The following is an 18000-nucleotide window of genomic DNA, read 5'->3' on the forward strand; positions in this document are numbered from 1 at the left end:
GTTCAACTTCAGGTGTATGATGATGGTAGATTCATATACCTCGTCACGGAGCTGATGAAGGGAGGAGAGCTGCTTGATCGAATTCTTAGACAGAAGTTCTTCTCAGAACGAGAGGCTAGTGCTGTATTATATACTATCGCTAAGACTGTGGACTACCTGCACTGCCAAGGAGTGAGTGATTTCTTTAGTCATAGCTTCATTCACATTGCCTTGAATTAACAAATACATCTTAAGTGCATTTCTTATGGCAGAAAGAAAGACTCGTGCTTTATTTTTAATGAAATTGATTAACGACCCATCCTACCTATTATTCTGCAAGCCATTCTAATTTGTACATGTAGTGAAATAGACAATATTATTTATTCACCTATGCTTGTGTGCAAGTTGGTTATGTTAATTGTATTTGCATTATGAGTAAGTAGGCTTTGAGTTTACTTGAAACAGAATTTTTACGTTACTTGAAAGTTGGGTAATAATGTAGAAGTGTTAATAGGCATATTAATGCAGAGTCTATATTTTATAAATAACACAGTTGCACGCACGTGTGTTTGTACATCATCCAAATGATGGCTTCTAAAATTTCTTGTTTGAAGGTAGTGCATCGAGACCTTAAGCCTAGTAATATTTTATATACGGATGATTCAAATAATGCTGATTCTATCAGGATTTGTGATTTTGGATTTGCAAAACAACTTCGAGGAGAAAATGGGCTACTTCTAACTCCGTGCTACACTGCGAACTTTGTGGCACCAGAGGTATCTTAAGCTGCCATGTGTTTTCTGTGCTGTTTTTGATGCATCTACTTAAAAAACATATAACCCTTCTAAATAGTTAAAAATTAATAAATAAACCCAAACTGCTAGCTTTCCTTAGATACAGTTATGCACCGGTCTTAAAGAAGTACTTATATGTTCATAATAAACCTTCCTTAAAACAGTTAAATTTAAAAGAATTTACCTTCCAAAAATAAGGATGGCTTGAATCTTACGATAATTTTCTGGAAGCAAATAATATTGAAGGCAGTAACTGTAACTTGTATATTGAACAAGTAACGATGAAACCTCAAACTATACTGTGATTGACTTATCCATCCATAGCTTGTGTCTGTACAGGTAGTGTTTTGGGGTTGTGTGTGGGGTGTGGAGTTTTTTGCTTTTCCTTGATGTGTTTTTAATAAATGAAAAGTCTCTTAACACTTTTTTTCCCCCAGGTTCTCATGCGGCAGGGATACGACGCTGCTTGTGACATCTGGAGTTTGGGTGTTCTCCTTTACACAATGTTGGCAGGGTGAGGAAACATTAGCTTTCTTTTTTTTGTTCATACATCCTCAACACTTACTCTGGCCTTACTAGTCTTTCTGTTAATGTGCTGTTCTGGGTTTCAATTGTCTGGCTTATTGTCTAGCATAGTTTTGGTTTTTTAATGAAACATTTCTATTTAATTTCTGTCTTCACTAGTTAGAATGTATTATTAAGATAAGAAGTTAAAGCATCTTTTCAATCTGCATTTCTCATTTATTCTATGTAACTATAGTTATGAGCAAATGTACTGGCATTTCATCTTTGAAACTGTAAGTATTCATAGTGTGTAATATTTCTGTCAGTGGAATATTTACACAGAATGGTTTATGAGGTTTTATCAATTTCTTACAGTTTCTTAACTACAAATGGTTTTTGTTGTTTCCCCCTTTCAATAGCTATACTCCATTTGCAAATGGTCCTAATGATACTCCAGAGGAGATCCTGGCCCGGATAGGCAGTGGAAAATTCTCATTAAGTGGAGGCAACTGGGACACAGTTTCTGATGCAGCAAAGGTATAAATTTTTATGCTTTTTTTTTTTCCCTTCGTAACTTTGTAGTAATTAAAAAAACATATTGAGCTTTCTAAAATAGATTAGTCTAATACAGTAGTTTGCTATTCTTACCTGCGAAATTTACTGCAGTTACCTAGTTGTGTTAGAGGGCATATAGTTTAAATATCAGGAAGAACTTACTGTAAAGAAGGGTGTTAAGCACTGGAATAGGCTCCCCGGGGAGGTGGTTGAGTCACCATCCCTGAATGGTGTTTAAAAACTCTTTGGATGTGGTGCTCAGGGACATGATTTGCTAAAGTTAGGGTAGTATGGATAGGCTGTGGTTGGACTTGGTCTTGAAGGTCTTTTCCAACCTGAGGAATTCTGTGATTCTGTGTTTCGAAAGCGGTATCATCTTATAGTCAGAGCTGGTAGCTCAGGGCTTACATCTGATTTTGAAAACCTCGAAGGTTTTTTGTACAACCTGGCCAGGCAGCTTTGCATAAATGAGGAAAAATCTCCTCCTGGTTTCAAGTAACATCTCTTGTGGAACATCTCTTGGTTTTTCTCAGTCTTCTGGCTGTCAGCCCTTCAATTTATCAGCTTTTATTGTATACTTCTAGTTAGCTCTCACTGAAAATCTGTCAGTTACACACTGTTACTTCCCACAGGTCACTAACTGAGATTCTAAGAAAGATAGATCCCAATCTAGACCTTCCTAGTCTTTTTATTCATTGTTTTTATTGGACTAAAGCCAGATGTATGCGGCATTTCTTAATTGTAAAGTCATTCTTCCATTTATCTTTGTTCTAGTAGCAACTTGCTTTGTATTAATATGTTCATTTCAATACTTTAAGTTCAATTCACGCTTTTAACTTGTTCACCTGACACTGGATTTGTCAGGTCTTTCCTGTTTTTGTTGTTACTTTAAAATATTAAACTAATACTTGAGTGTGTTCGAATATCTTGTGAATCTTTATCAGCTTGATTATAATGTTGTCATGTTATTTGAAGACTGAATTACAATTGCAGTAAGTTCTAGGAGTTTGGTCTTGGCCTGCTCTGTATGTATCTTAGTCACCATTTTTTTCTACCTTTTATAAGTCTTGGCATTAATACTGTCTCTTCCTGATCTTTTGGAACTGCATAATCTGTGCATTTCAATAGGAGTGATTCAGAGTACTTGTTTGCTAATTCTGTCTTATCCACAAGTAATTAACTTGTGAATAGTAATAAATGTTTAATATTTTGTGCCTAAACAAAAGGAATGTTCTGTCAGCTTGTTCACGTTTAGCTTTCTTTCAAGTTCTTCCTGTTTTTATTCCTCTGCCTTTCCTATTCAGGTCACCTTTTGACCAGCATTGAATTCATAGCTTATTGCTAGTGCTTCTAAATAGACAAAGAAAAATGTCCATTCTTATTTGATTTTATTCTTTATATACCTCATCGAAAGAAAAACACTTTGCTAATATATAGCTATTATGAATTCAACTGTAATGTGTAGTCAGCAGATCCCAGGTGTGTAATACGAATGTGGATGGATATCTGCCAATAGTTTTCTTCCATAAAATCTTTTTGCTAAATTTTAACAGTTTTTCTAGTCTTTTATAGAGTACATTAATTGTGAGCAAACTGAAATATGAAACACAGAAGCAGCAAGTTTCTTTACAATATAAAGGCCTGCTTTGTTAAACTGACTATAGTACAGCACATTGTTTTCAGACTTCTGTAGTGTCAAGGCACAAAATGATCCAATTTATCTACTGATGTTTTTGTTTGTATTATGTTAATCTCTGCCACGTTTTTTCATTACTGCTGTAATTAATGATTTTATAGCCTGTGTTAAAATTGTTTTAATTCAATAGCATGCATCTCTTTTTGTTTAGGACTTGTTATCACATATGCTTCATGTAGATCCACATCAGAGGTATACAGCAGAGCAAGTATTAAAACATTCATGGATAGCCTGCAGAGACCAGTTGCCCCATTATCAACTAAACAGGCAAGATGCACCACATCTAGTAAAGGTAAAATAACCTGAGGGCTGAATGTTGCTTGAGTTAATGGATGTGCAGTGATTTGGGATCACTTTGAGAGTTTACCGACAGAACCAATTTTTGTACTTAGTTTTTTTTCTTTGCCAGTAATGCATATATTCGTTTAAGTTATTCAAGCAAGTAAGTTGAATTTTTTTTTTTAACCTGTACATGAGGGAAGAAATTTTTCTGTTCATTTTTTTTCTGCTTTCATGAAGATAGCTTTTGGCCATATAAGATCCAGATATCTCAGTTATCTGGAACTTCCACAGATCTCCTATCATTCTTATTTGAGAAATTCAGGCCTTGGAACAGGCTTCCCAGGGCAATGGTCATAGCATCAAGCTGCTGGGGCTTGAGGAGCATTTGGACAGTGCTCTCAGACATAGGATTTGAGCTTTGGATTGTCCTGTGTGGAGCCAGGAGTTGGACTCAGTAGTCCTTGTGGGTTCCTTCCCACTTCAGGTATTCTGTGACCAGATCATATTTCCAAAGTAAATTAGCAAACTATGTTTTTTGCACTTGTTTTATGTATTCATTTTGTGTCTGTGATTCTGACTTATGACACTCAAGCATGTTCTACTATAAACAGCTTACACAACTTGCTTTTTAATCTAACAAAATCGATTAAGGACGAGTGAGAGCCAGTCTTAGTGCTGCATTCGTGAGTCAGGACCTGGATAGCCACTTCAGAGCCTGTATTTCATAAATTGATGCTATTTCTTGCTTAGAAGGTACTAAGTCTGGAATGTTAAATAAATACAGAGAAAAGGAAAAGAAACATTGCATGCCTTGCTGAAGGAATCAGCAATAAATGCTTTCTCATTCAACACCAACTTTAGAAAACGTGTGATCTGCCATAAATCTTATTTTTTCTCTTTAAGAACTTAATATTGAATTATTTTATTTAGTGATTAAAAATGACTTGTACAACCTGTTATCTATTTCACTGTTCTCCAGGGAGCCATGGCTGCTACATATTCTGCACTGAATCACAAGACATTTCAGCCAGTGTTAGAGCCTGTTGCAGCCTCAAGTTTAGCTCAGCGACGGAGCATGAAAAAGCTAACGTCAACAGACTTATAGATCCACTGGGACACCTTAGCAAACAGAAGCAAGGAGAAAATCCAATAAGTGGCTTTACGTTGCCTGACCTGTGATCAAAAGGCATCTATGGTTTCCTGCTACACTACTTGAATTCTGTAGAAGTCCTTTTTTTAAAAAAAAAAAGAAAAAAAAAATAATGCCGCAGGTTCATACTGTGTTATTTTACAGGTTGTATCTGTTAAATTAATTTAAACATCAGGTACACCATGATGAATTTCTTGACACTGTCCTTTAAGAGATCTGTTGCAAATACTTTGCGTTCTGTATAGTTTTGGTGGGTTCATTTAAAAAAATAAAGAAGGTTTAGGGGACCGTTGCCACTGACCAAGTTGTACATAAGAAAGTGTCAGTGTCAGTTTTATCTTCTCTTCGTGCATTTAGGCCCTGTTTTGAAGGACACGTTTTTAATTTGGTAATTGGGCACTTAAATTGATTTAACTTAATTCATTTAACTTGTTCATTGTTCTTTTTAATTATAAAAAGATGACTAATGTATTGTGCCAGTATTAAATGCATTAGTGCTAATTTGGCCGGTCTGTGTTTGCATGGTGCCAGTAATTGGTAAGTTGGTGAAAATATAAGCAAAAGGAACATGTAAGGTTCTGCACTTTACCTGGAAACTTAATCTGTTCACTTATGAAAAATGGCCTCTTATAAGAAAAAAACACTTCTGGTTATTGCCATGAATATCATTGTCTGGCGCTGAGCTGGAAGAAGGTAAATACGTGTATAAGCTGACAAAAATAAGGACTGAAATAATATTGGTACTACAACATCATGTCATCCGGTTTTGTTTGAAAACAATTGTTACTGTATATCTGTTTGTACAGCAGCTGTTACTGATTCCTTAGCAGTTGTTTCCATTGAATATAACTAACCTTAAGTTTGTTTAGCATATGAGGCAAACTGACACTTTGTTATATCGAACTTGGCATGTGGGTTTTTTTATTTATTTGTTTTTCTTATAGAATATTGCTTCTACCTGAATCTCTGGCTGCATGTTCAAATACTACGGAACATAAACACAAAATTCAATTTGCCTAACTGTAGGGGTAGCTTGGGAAAAATAAATAAGCCTTGCAGTGTACCCAGTTCAGTGACCCAGAAATTTCACAGTTATGGGCAAGTTACTGACAGTATCCTTTTGCCAGCACTCATTCTTCCTGTCTGTCTTCATGTTATGACTTCAGCTCATTCTAAAAAACATTGTGATAGAAAGGAAACAAATCTCAGGGCCAGAATTGTCTTGGAGTTTTCTGACTCAAAACCAGTGCTGGCTCGCATCTGCGAGTAAACTAGGAATTAATACATTCAGAGATAACAAGCTTAAAATACTTTCACATGTTGTAGACATTATGTCAGTAAAATTGTACAGCAGTAGGATGGAATGCATTTCAAATATTAGGAAGTATATTATTGATCAACAATTGGGCTATTACCAATCTGAGAATGCAAGTGACAAAAATTGCAGTTCAGGCCATTATTGACTGACACCTTTGATAGCCAGTTATAAGACATTTGTGATGGAAGAACTCCGCAATTTGAAACAGAAAGGAAAGAAAAGCTCTCAGGAAAATTCTGACCTGACTTCCAAAAGTGATGATAGTAACTCAGATTTTAAAATGCAGGGGGTGCTGGCTGATTTTTTGCTTATACTTGTGAAGTACTCGAGGTTGAAGTACTATTAGATAAGCTGCTTTCTTCTGCTGTGGTGGGGGAAGATGGAAATTATCTGGCCCAATAGTTAGGTGTGAGTATATATAGATTTGAGACTTTATGAATATAGCAAACATAGGTGTGCTATTTGTATCATGCAGAGTATACCCCATACTAAATTTCTTGAGCGTTTGGTAGATGTTGGAGTCTTACTGAGGCCATTTGTGCCTGATTTTGAGGTGCCTGTTTGAAATGCTTGAAAGCTATCAAAGAACATGACTGCTTCCTGGAAAGCTTATTATTTAGTACTAGATCTGTCCCTTGTGCAATTGGCTCATCCTTTTTTTTTTTTTCTCTATTAGAGACCTTTGTCCAAAAGAATGCATGTGAAATTCTCATCTACAGCATGTAATTTCTGTCTGCAAATTTACAAATGACTACCAGAAAAATGAGTTCACTCTATGGAGGGGAAAAATAGGGGTAGAAATAAGCTGTTTTGGCTGAGGCCCAAGTATAACATGGGTTGAAACGCACCAGTAAAAACTGTTGGTCTGGAGGGTAATGCAAGGACTGGAACACAAATGTCAAATTTGAATTGTCTTCAGCATTCCTGCAAGGCAGCAGCTGGTCTTTAATGGCTTTATTCATTAATCATTTAACAGTGTTTATATTGGCGTTTTCTTTTAGCTTGCTTAGAAGCACCACATTATAAGCACCTTAAAAGCATTTTGCACAAAAGCAGTTGTAAGCAGTTGAAGATAATTTAAGTTCTTCGCAGTGTGCAAAACAAAGGTGATAAGAGGAAGAAATGTGCAAATGAGGTTGGTATTCTGATTCTTAGCAAAGAGTTTTAAACATCTGTAAGGTTATCCTTTCTAGTTGTCTGTTTATTTTTAATCATTACTAGCCTGTAGTGCTAATGGTACTCCTGGGGCAGAAGCAAGGTTGTAGTGACTACAGCATTACAGGTTTGTCTTATCACAAGGAAAACACGTGGAGTAACATCCTTATTGTATTTAATGAGACCCGTGTACTCTAGTATGCTGATTTTAATCCTTAAATTGTTTTTGGGGTGAGGGGGAAGTGAACTTGCTGTGAATATTTTGGCATATCAGTTTTGAAACATGTCAGATATGCAGGGATACAAGAGAGTTTATTTCAATAATTCTGATATTTCTTTTGGGATTTTTCATACTCTTTTTCATACTTTTGTTCAACTACTAATGCTCATGAACAGGCTGCACTGTCAGTTCAGTGTGAAATGGAATAACACTTGAACGTGCTCTCGGAGTGAAAGGTCAGTAACGTTTTATATGGTCTCTGCACAGATCAGGATTATGAGCTATTTATGATCTAATACAGACTTTGTAAAAGAGTGACTTTTTTATTTTTTATAAAAAAAGTACAAATATTACTTTAAAGTATTTCTGCAGAACTGATTACTATCAAATGATCTTATATTTTGGGTGTGGTGTCTTTCTGCCAGCAAGGTAACTTCTACTCTGGCTTTGATAATAGCAGTTAAGTGCTGGATCTCAAGCACAGGGTCTGATACAGTTCTTGCTGAAGGGGAGTAGATAACCCTCAGACATAAACTGTAGCTGAAGCACATACCTGATGTACCTGCTTTTCCTTCACCTCACCCCTTCAATATTGCAATTAGTATCTTCAGTTTTCCTTTTAATGAGAAGTGAGGAGCTCTGTTGTATTCCTGTATTGTATTCAAAAGCTGTGCAGTGGCATCAACATCCACCAGTGGTACATAATGAAGAGTGCCCAAACCAGATGGAATCAGCATGGGTAGATTGATTTCAGCCACTGTTTTGTGGCTTGCCTAAATGCTGTTGTTAGCAGGGTGTATATTTTTCCTATTATGCCTGAAACTACTAAATTATTTCTGACCCTGTAAAAAGCCTAAGATGGTCTAAGCATACTGTCCAGTTGAGGCCAATGCTCTATGGTTTTTAAAGTTCTTCTAGCATTCAGAGAAGGCATCCAAAACCTCACACACATCACTCGTGCAGAGCTTGAGTAGTCTTCCATATTTTAATTCACTTTCCAAAGCTAATATTCATGTATGTATTGCGGAAATCAATTGAAATGTCCAGTAGTTAAAATTAGATCTAGCCAATTTTAACAATAGGAAGTTATATGCAGTATGCACTGGTCATTTGCAGTGACACATATCTCTCTGCCCTCAAATTTTGCAATTAAAAAAGCTGGGGAGCTTATGAGGATTGAGTTAAATGAAATAGACAGTAATATAGTAAGTATATTGTTTTGTATCAACGCAATTAGACTAAAACATCAATGCAATTAAGGGGAGTTTGTGTACTTGTGTAGCACTTAAGTTTTTTAGATCTATCTAGACTAAAACTTTGCTAATGTTTGTGGGAGAGAAGGGAGGAGCAGGTTTCTCAAAGGTTTCAAATGGCTTCTTAAGTTATTATAAGAGTCCTTATGTAATGCTCTCAGAGCTCTTTAATTTATGCTGCTCCCTGACAGGTCGCTCGGTTTTCTTGTGTATGTATTGCTACCTACAGGTAACATACGTACACTGTTGTTCATGTACCATCCTTCTGCATTAATGCCTCTTCAGTTACATATCCTCGGTGTCTTTTCTTAAATGTACTCCCCTCAATTAATTCGTTGTTACATCTATATTCTCCTTTGAGAATAAAAGAATGAAAGCAAGATAAAGAAAATAAAACCCTAGCGTATAGCTGTAGCTGACTTGAATATTGTAGTAACTTATGTAACTAGAAGTGCCCCCTCCAATTAGTCAGTGGTTGGCTTTCTTGAGATTTTTCTATGTAAAGAAAACAACTTTTCTTTGAAAGCTTTAAATGATCTTTAATGGTTGATTTGGGAGATGGCTTATTACCAGTAATGAGTTTGAATAACATCGGATCTTGGTTTGGTTTTTTTGTGTGTGTGAGAACTAAAAACATGCTCAAGGTGGATCTCCTTTGCAGGACAAAGTGTTCTTATTTTTGTGTGTTTTGCATTAGGCTTATAAGCAGCATCGGCTAAGTAATTGTGTTGTCATAATATCCCAAGCACTTTGGCATCTTGCACTGATACTCTGATTAGAAAAGAAACAAACTATTCTGGCACATGACTGGCTATAAATCTCAGTATACGAAAGGGCATTAATTGAAAATGGTGTGCAATGAATCACATGCTCTCTGAGGTACTTAAAAGATGAAACTATACAAAAGGTCCCCGTTATCAGATATTGTAACTGTCATTTCTTTCTCTAAGCATATTGTGGATTTTGTATCATATTGTATTTATTTCATTTAATTTTAAAGGTTTTCTTTAAAGCTCTGTATATATTGACATTAAAGTTTGCATTGTACTACGTTCTCTTCTCTTTGTAAGGCTGAATCCAATAGTGCATTGTATGGTATGTTGTTTTTCTTTGCTCTGTGCTGCTAAAAGATATGATTGCCTTGAATTCCAACATGCCAAAGACAACCTCAGAATTGTATTTATTTTTGTTAGACGTTGTGAATGATGATAAAGGTACAGTTTTAAATAGCTGGCAGTTCCTCGAGTACTAAGAGTGGAAAGGGTCGCAAACTCATGATTTTTATAATTGACAAAAATTGATTTGAAAGTTCAACAACTCTTTTTTACAAGCATTATAAAGATTACCAAGCACATGTACTACATTAGACGTGAGTTGCATTATTTGGTAAGCCTTGCCAAAAACCTCACACCAAGAGCTGTTTATAAATTTATATTCACAGTAAAGTGTTTTATGCCACACTTTCAATAAAACATACATTTATTGATAGGATTGATGTATTAATTTAGGGTGGGATGAACTACCTTCCGTATGTCTTTCAGGTATTCAGCTTTGATTACATGTAAGAGAGGGAATAATTTCCCTTCTGGATATGTTTAGATTGCAAGTGAGAGCAGTCAGGTGAAAAGCAGTGACCTGCACAGGCAGTCAAAGATAAATAAGTGCATCAGCATTTGCCACGTGAGGTCATAAAAAGCTGTAGGAGGAAGAAAGCTCTGCCTGCTAACATTCTTATCTCCTGTAGATGAGCTATCACCACGAAGCCAAGCAGTGATGCCCTCACTGTATGTGGCAGAACAGTTTGCTGTGTAGCAAATAATCCCCATTGCAGGACAGTAGTGAGAGATCTCTAAGGCCATAGGCAGAGAGTTCATTGCACACTCAATGGGACATGGCTGCTGCTGGGGAAGGAGACAAGGCCTGTATTAAGAAGAACTTGGACTGCTGATGAGATTCAGTTAAATAGGTATGTTCTGTATAGTTTTGCTTTCTTGCAATTATTGTTTCTCAGAAGAGAGCTCAGTCTTGCCTATGACTCATCAGAAACTTTATGACCTGTTTCTTTTATGGGGTACAAAGACGTTGGGGGGTGAAGGTGGGGAAATGTGTTTGGGGGAAGCTCTCAGAAGCACTTATGAGCTTGCTTTAGCTGAGTAGCTTTCTTTATATGGCCGCTAAAGTTCGCTTCATAGCTTGTGTGGTGCCGTTTCACTGCATGGAACGGCCGGGCCTGGTCCCGTTGTGGCCGCGAGATGGCGGCAGTGCCCCGCCGGAGCCGCATGGCGGGGGGCGGTGCGGCCCTTCGCTCCCTTCTTTGCTGCTTCCCCTATTTCCACCTGTGCTGAGCGGCTGCTGGGGCCGAGGAGTGCGTGGTTTCAAGTTAATCATCACGGATAAACACTGTGAGTGCTGCAGGCCGAATTAATATAGCAGAGTTCTTCGCTGTTTATTACTGTGCTTAATTTTCTTACTTCAACATATTTCGGGCCTTGGGCTGCGAAGGATTTAATTTTTGAGGTGGTTGAAATGAATGATAAAACATGTTTTAAGCAGAAAGGAATAACTAATAAATGCCAAAAGTGATTAGTGTTCTGAAACGTGAAAAGGCGTCTGTATTTAATTAAAAAGAATGGCCCCGAATTGTTGAAGAGGAAGCCTGCACTCCCACTGATTGCTTTGTGTTCATGGCCTTGCTGTGCTGCCACAGCGCTGGGCCTTCAGCCCTTGCACCTACACACCACTGCCTGCCCTCCAGGGCTTTGCACGGTGTTTGTTGCTTTACATAAAGGAGTTTTAGAGATATTTTGCTTTTATTAAGGGCTGTTGTTGCTGATTTCTTAGCCTCAGGAGTGCAGCTGCTTTTAGGAGAATGCTCAGTTTTCAGAACTGTTGCTTTAGGAGCGATTGTAAAATGCTCATTGGACGTGACCTAAATTGCAGTGCTAAACTGCTTCCTAGTCTTGTTAGCTTGATACATCACTAGTTTTCAAGTGTGTTTTTGTGCCTGCTGTTGGGAACTGCTGTTTGTCCCCAACATTAAGCTGAGCTAAAAACGAGGTCTGTGAGAGGCCGCTTTGGGGTGGTTTGAAGGGGATGGTTGTGGTTTAGTGGAGTTGTGAGTTGTTGTGTTTTGTGTTTTTCTTTTTTTTAACTGTTGTGAGTATCCCTTAACACTCTTTCCATGTTCTTGACAAGTATTTGCAAATCAAGTTAGAGGAGATGGTTTTTAGCCATAATGAGAGCTGAACAGTTTACGGTGTATTGATGAATTTTAATATCCTGTCCTGTAGGAGACCTTGTATTCTGGTGAGTTGGGATGTTGGAGAGTATACAGCTAAAGTTACCATATCCTTGGAAGCAGCCAATATGTGATCCAGAGGAAAGGCAATATTCACTTTAAAATGAAAACAGCAACAAAAGCCCAACCAAACAAAATCCTCTTTCCAAGTTTCTCAGAACTTCATTCCCAGTGGATAAACCACCCACCTGCTTGCTCTCAACACCTGAAGTTCTTCCTTCTCCTCCTGGCTTGCCTGGGCCACTTCTGAAGGAAAGGGTGCTATGAGCATTGGTGCTCTTTCACAATCTGGGTAAATGGATTTAACCAGGTGACAGATGTTTCAGCCTTTACACCGAATAAACATTCATTGTGTTTACTAAATGAATGGGGGGGAAGCATCCTTAAAACGTGAACTGGCTGGAGCAGAGCTGCTGTGTGCTTCAAGCTGTGATGCCCTCACAGGAACCAGGTGCTGGATGGGGAAGATTTCTCACTACAGGATTTTGTGTACCCATTCGGCTCCAGGCTGTAAAAGAAGAGTCAGGGTTTGTTTTTTTTTTCCTAACAACATTAATATTTGGGTAGATACATAAGCGTGATTTCAAGTTCTTAACAGATTATGTTCTTTGGGATTTACCATTGTTAGTGCCTGGTGGTTTGTGGAAGAGAAATGATAAGTGTGCCCAGGCTTTTAAGCAGTTAGATGCCCCAGTGTCGCCACTTGTCTTGCCTCCTGCTTCCAGCAAAGGAGAGGAGAAGGAGCTGAACCTCACCAAGCTTGGAATCAGCTCTCAATTAATACTAACATTTGATATCACTTAGATATCATTTGGGGAGCTGGCATTTGAGGCTCTCTGGGATGCGGTTCCCTGGGTAGAGGATCTGGGGCACGTGTCACCCTCCCACCCAGACACCACTGCAGTAGGTGAGGGTTGCCCCTGGGGAAACCCAGATTTCATTCCTCCTTTCAGCCTTACCAGGGGCACAGACCTTGGTGCTCGGCTTCTCGCAGGAGTGCTCTGTGCCTTGGTAACCCTTGGCAGAGGCTCAGTGTGGGCTCTGTTGGGGTCTGCAGGCGAACAGCTTTGGCTGCACCTGGGAAAGGTTTTGATGGCAAAGCCTTCCTTCAGCGAGATGATCTCCAGGCAGGGAGGGGAAACGCTGGCTCCCACTGGCACTTGCCTGACCCTGGAAGGCTGGCAGGTGACTGGAGCCGACTTGCCCTTATTTTGCAGAGCTGGGGGCTGCGAACACTGCTGGACAGAATTCCCTTGTGGGGTCAGCTGCATGGAGATGGATGCTGGCTGGGTGCACTGTGGCACTATTTCCATTTCTAAAGGTGCCGAACGCTTCAGCTCTGCAGGACCCCCAGCAGCCATGGCAGGGGGGGGCATTTGCTGCTTGAAGATAAAGAGCAGCGGCTGCTGTCCTGTGCTTTCGGTCTGGTGTGTCTGTGAGCTCACTGCCAAAGGCCTATGAGAGCAGCAGGAGCTGCCTGGAGCTTGGGATAGCAATGCTGGTGCAGTAGGGTCTGCTTGGCTGGCCTGAGGCTTAGCCTGCTCCTGATGGTGGGAGGTGGAAATCATTGTGTTACCAGTCATCTCTGTTCCTCTCATGGACTCGTGGAGCTGCTGCCTTCCCTGTGGCTCTGCATGTGTTGGGTTCTGAGCCTTGAGACTATTTGCCTGTAGTTCTGATGGCTTTGATCGGGGCTTCGTCCCTGGCCGGCGCGGCTTGAGGAACTTCAAGGAAAAGTTCCTCCATACCTGTTGTGCTATGCTGGGATTTGTGCTACCTGAAATCCAGACAGGGACAAACATAGATGAAGAAAGCCTTACCTTGTAATTAGGCCTAGGCGTGTTTGGGTGCCGTGGTGTTTCTTGTTGCTTTTAAAATCAGTGACAAAAAAAAATAATAACCCAAACAATATTTGATCTCAACTTCTCTAACGTGCTCTAAACAAGTGGCAAGTTGCTTACTGCTAATGACAGTTATGTGCGTGTTATATTGTAAGCAAATCTAACAGCCCTTAAACACCATGCTCCATTGGCCTAGAACTGCATTTCTGGTTAAGCCATCACCCTTTCCTGCTCCAGACCATTCACTAGCAGAGCCTGGGGGGCACAGCTGCAACAGAGCACAGCCTGGTGCATTGCAGAGCCTTGCAGTGGATGTTTATACAGGTGGTCTATGGGCAGAGGGAAGGCACCTACCTGCTTGTCGGTCTGAGGCTGGCTGGGTCTGGGTGCCCACGTCCATCCTGTCTGCTTCTGTGAGGCCACGCTTCCAGCTGAGGTGCCCCTCTGACCCACGTCAGGCGGGTGTTGTTGCTTCCTCTGATGCTAATCTCTTCTCTTAGCCACCAGCTCATTCATCAGATCTTATGGATAAAGCAGAAGAAAACAATACAGATGTTGATACAGTTTTGTGCTGAATCCCAGCTGGCTGGTTGGGCAACAGCTTTTACTGTAGCACCTCAAGTGATATAACCCAACGCTTCCTGGAATAGTACAATTTCAGGGATAAATGATTTAATGCTTTGGATTATATGAACCTCATCTTGACACATGGATTTATGTGCGTAGCTTCCTGCATCTTGAGATGAGAATACCTATCGTTAATTTTTGTGGCTCGAAACCAAGCTTGATTTAGATGCTTTCTTCCCAAGGGAAAAGGTGTTTTACAAAATCACTGCAGTGGTAATTGTTTGGAGTTCAGAGCGAACCAACTTAAACATCACATGAATCAGTTGTGTACTGTAAATGATTTACGCCCTACTATGTTCCTTCAAATGTCCTTACAAATTCTATGGAGCTTAGAAGGGGCTGTATGGTTTGCTACCAGTGATGTTTGTTATAGGAACATCCTGCTAATCAGCAGGGCCCATAAAACAGATTCCTGCCAAATTTTTCCTTTCTTGTATGTGCAGAAATACAGGTGTGCATGTACAAGCCCAGCATCTTTCCTACCAGGCGCTACCTCAATAATAGAGGTCAGTCCACACACCACAAGCAGCATTTCTTCTTAATAAAAGAGGAAAAACTTTGAAAATGAGAAAAATACAGGTGCTCAGTGAGGCTGGAGGTCTGTTGAAGGTATCCTTGCTAGCAGGTTTCCAAAGGTGTGAGCATTGGAGGGAGATGATGATTATTAGGGATGCAAAGATAAAAAGCCGTCGCAATTTTGTACTTGGATGAAACTAAGAAAGGAAAACTTAATTTAGAAGATCAAACAGTTTCTTAATGGCTTGTCGGATAAAGCTGTCAGAGAAAAAGGCATCATCAGGGAAGGAACACTAAAAAATCCGGTGCAAGAGTGTACTTCAGTATATCTAACTTGGCAAGTTTCTTTGCGAGTTTCTTTAATCTGCTGTATTTTCTTCCATACCTTATCTGTTTGCCATAAATCCTAGTTTAAAAACTCCTTTTGCGCTCTGTTTTGAAATTTCCTAAATTCTTTTTACTTTGAAATCATTTTGCTTCAGAGCCTTTTGAATGCTTGAATCGATTTCTGTTTCCTTTCTTATTAATGAAACCATTCATCCAATAAAACTTTGGAGAAGAGAGATCTAATTTACAGACCTACCCCAGTGAAAAGAAATAAGGTGAACAATCAGCTGGACCATCCAAAGGATTATTACTATTTCAACGGAAGCTGTTTAAGAAAACGTCTACGGGGAAATACCTGGAAATGTAATAACTTAATCCTAAATATCACGAAAACAAAGCAAATAACTAAATATATTGCAAGGGCTGAAACATGAGCAGAGACAGATGCTCGTCAGGGAGGTTGGTTTTAGGCAGGCAGGGAGGTTTTTGTTGTGCTGCAGTGTGATTCTGAAAAATCAAGGCTGTCCTGAAGCTTGTTGTGATGGCGCACAGCCCGTGGTTTGACAGGTGCAAAGCTCTTCCAAATGTCAAAGTACCAACAACGAGGAGTGCACAGGAGGTAAGTTACCTTCAATTTTAGAAACGTGAACGTCTGGATTGAGTTGTACCATGTCAAGCAAGTCAGCAGTTGTAATCTGTTAAAAATGACTTAAACCTGTGACCTATTTTCTTTTCACATCGAAGCAACTGTTTTCATTCTCCTTTTGCTATCTCTGCCAAAAAATGGCTTTCTCTTGTAGCCACTCTTGGAGAAGAGATATAAAACTGAATACAGGACAAGAATCAGGGGGTTGAATTGGATGGAGGTGGGGAACACAACTGGGTTCGCTGCATCAGCATCTGAGCTTTTTCCAGCATATAAAAGCACCTGTAGGTCAGATAGACAGAAGGTTGCTGAGATGTTGGGCAGTTTCTGGCTCCTTTATCAGAGCTTTGCCACAGGGCAGAGGAGTCCTGGTAGTAAGATTTGCTGCAGGACTGTGTGTTACCAATAGCAAATTTCTGCTAACTTAATACACACATGGCTTCCACCACCTACAACATGAAAAGCTCTAGGCTCATCAGAAGCACATTGTCTGTACTTCACATTGGACCTTGTTGTAGAGATGTCAATACCTGCACTCTGCCCATGCCAGGCACGTGCACAGCAATTGTTCATGTTGTTCATGCTGGAGACCCAATGTGAGGAAACAGATTCAGGGAGAGGAAATGTTTGGTACTGGTAGGATGAGATCACTGTGCTGCAGCCTGAATGAAAGGCTGTTGATTGTTATTTTTTTACAACAAAGATAAGATGGGCCATGGAAGATGCACTTTTTCCATGAAGGAGGAAGGCATTATCTTGCTTAGATGGTTCAGACAGACTTTATTTTCCAAGAGAACCATGGGTCTCTTCATGGAGCATTATTCCTAAGCTTAGCTGCTCCACAAGACCTTCTGTCTGCAGTAAAGAGCCAAATAGAGAGAGCAGAGCCCATAACCTTCTACTGCTGTAAGTCAGGAGCCATAGAAATGTTTAACAATGCTTTGAAAAGAAATGGTTGTACTTGAGATGCTTTTCTAGGAGAAAGCCTTCAATATGGAGCTATGACGGGGCTAGATTTTAGCAGTGATCTGCCAGTACACGCAGATTTATTATCCCTTTTGCAGTAAGGTACAGAAGTAGCTTGTGGTAGCTGGGTTTTTTGTAAGGGGAAAAAAATGACGTTACTATAGACTGAACTACGTGCTAAGATTAGCAAGTCATGTTTTTCTGGCCAACAAGATTCCTACTTGGTATTTTCAGTGTTCAGTAATTACTGTATTGCCCCAAACTTGATTTTTCTCCTTTTGCTCCCCTAAGGCATGGCACCACTGAGTGCTGTTTGTACTTACTCTCCTTCTGTGGACATTTTCAGCATTGCTTCTCAACATGCAGGTGCCTGTGGCTCACCATTGCCATGGCAGATGACATCATAAACGGAACATAAGCTCAGAACAGTGCTTGGGCATCACAGTTATTTAAATGCTGCCTATTAGGGGATATGAACCAATTTAAAGACAAACCTCCATTTAAATAGGTTGTTCCATAGTACAGTATTTTGTTAACATGAAATATTCAGTATGGAGAGACTTATATACGCAGTTCCCTTATTTATCTTACATTGGTACGGATAATGTGAGCAGGTGGGTGTTTTGCTTCATCTTAATTTAGTGACGGGCTTTACATTTTTTTCCCAATGAATTCATGTTTGTGTTCTGCTGACAGAAATGAACCGAGGGGAGATGGATGTTGGTTTGCCTGGTGCTGAGATGCCGCTGCTGCCAGGCAGCCAAGCCTCTCTGACAGCACCCTGAGCACTGGGGCTGCCCTGATTTGTATGCAAGGCTGCAGCTGGGGAAAGGGTTGAACAGTTGCCCATGGGATGTCTGAGAAAAGGCTTTT

The 18000-nt window shown here is 39.7% G+C and overlaps 3 protein-coding genes across 5 annotated transcripts in view; 2 read left to right on the forward strand and 1 right to left on the reverse strand.

Annotated features, from left to right (window-relative positions):
• The window catches only part of RPS6KA6 (ribosomal protein S6 kinase A6), a 37632-nt gene extending 27238 nt beyond the window's left edge, over positions 1–10394 (forward strand). For all 3 annotated transcript variants that reach the window (XM_015860512.2, XM_015860510.2, XM_015860513.2), the window contains exons 17-22: positions 13–171; positions 594–755; positions 1211–1287; positions 1697–1814; positions 3680–3820; positions 4790–10394. In XM_015860512.2, coding sequence (XP_015715998.1) covers positions 13–171; positions 594–755; positions 1211–1287; positions 1697–1814; positions 3680–3820; positions 4790–4915 — 783 coding nt within the window. In that variant the 3' untranslated portion in view covers positions 4916–10394. The remainder of the gene's footprint in view (positions 1–12; positions 172–593; positions 756–1210; positions 1288–1696; positions 1815–3679; positions 3821–4789) is intronic.
• A 486-nt stretch (positions 10395–10880) lies between these two features.
• The window catches only part of LOC116653335 (translation initiation factor IF-2-like), a 30512-nt gene continuing 23392 nt past the window's right edge, over positions 10881–18000 (forward strand). Inside the window, exon 1 of the mRNA XM_032444122.1 lies at positions 10881–11308. The gene's annotated coding sequence lies outside the window, so the exon portion shown is untranslated. The remainder of the gene's footprint in view (positions 11309–18000) is intronic.
• LOC107312803 lies at positions 12544–17556 on the reverse strand. Its single transcript, XM_015860518.1, has 4 exons — positions 17451–17556; positions 14400–14566; positions 13164–13981; positions 12544–12712 (listed from the first exon to the last, which is right to left on the reverse strand). Exons 2-4 carry the CDS (start codon positions 14443–14445, stop codon positions 12680–12682), a joined length of 897 nt encoding a protein of 298 aa, XP_015716004.1. The 5' UTR covers positions 14446–14566; positions 17451–17556; the 3' UTR covers positions 12544–12679.

Source organism: Coturnix japonica, chromosome 4 (genome assembly GCF_001577835.2).
Source record: "Coturnix japonica isolate 7356 chromosome 4, Coturnix japonica 2.1, whole genome shotgun sequence".
Taxonomy (NCBI): Eukaryota; Metazoa; Chordata; class Aves; order Galliformes; family Phasianidae; genus Coturnix; species Coturnix japonica.

What these genes read in the sequence shown, in the direction of transcription:
- LOC107312803 (XM_015860518.1), bottom strand. Translation starts at nt 14,445, where the DNA reads ATGGACGTGGGCACCCAGACCCAGCCAGCCTCAGACCGACAAGCAG. An exon ending in AGCCTCAGACCGACAAGCAG is followed by an intron (nt 13,982 to 14,399) that starts GTAGGTGCCTTC and finishes TCTGGATTTCAG; the next exon opens with GTAGCACAAATCCCAGCATA. An exon ending in CACCAAGGTCTGTGCCCCTG is followed by an intron (nt 12,713 to 13,163) that starts GTAAGGCTGAAA and finishes CTTCTTTTACAG; the next exon opens with CCTGGAGCCGAATGGGTACA.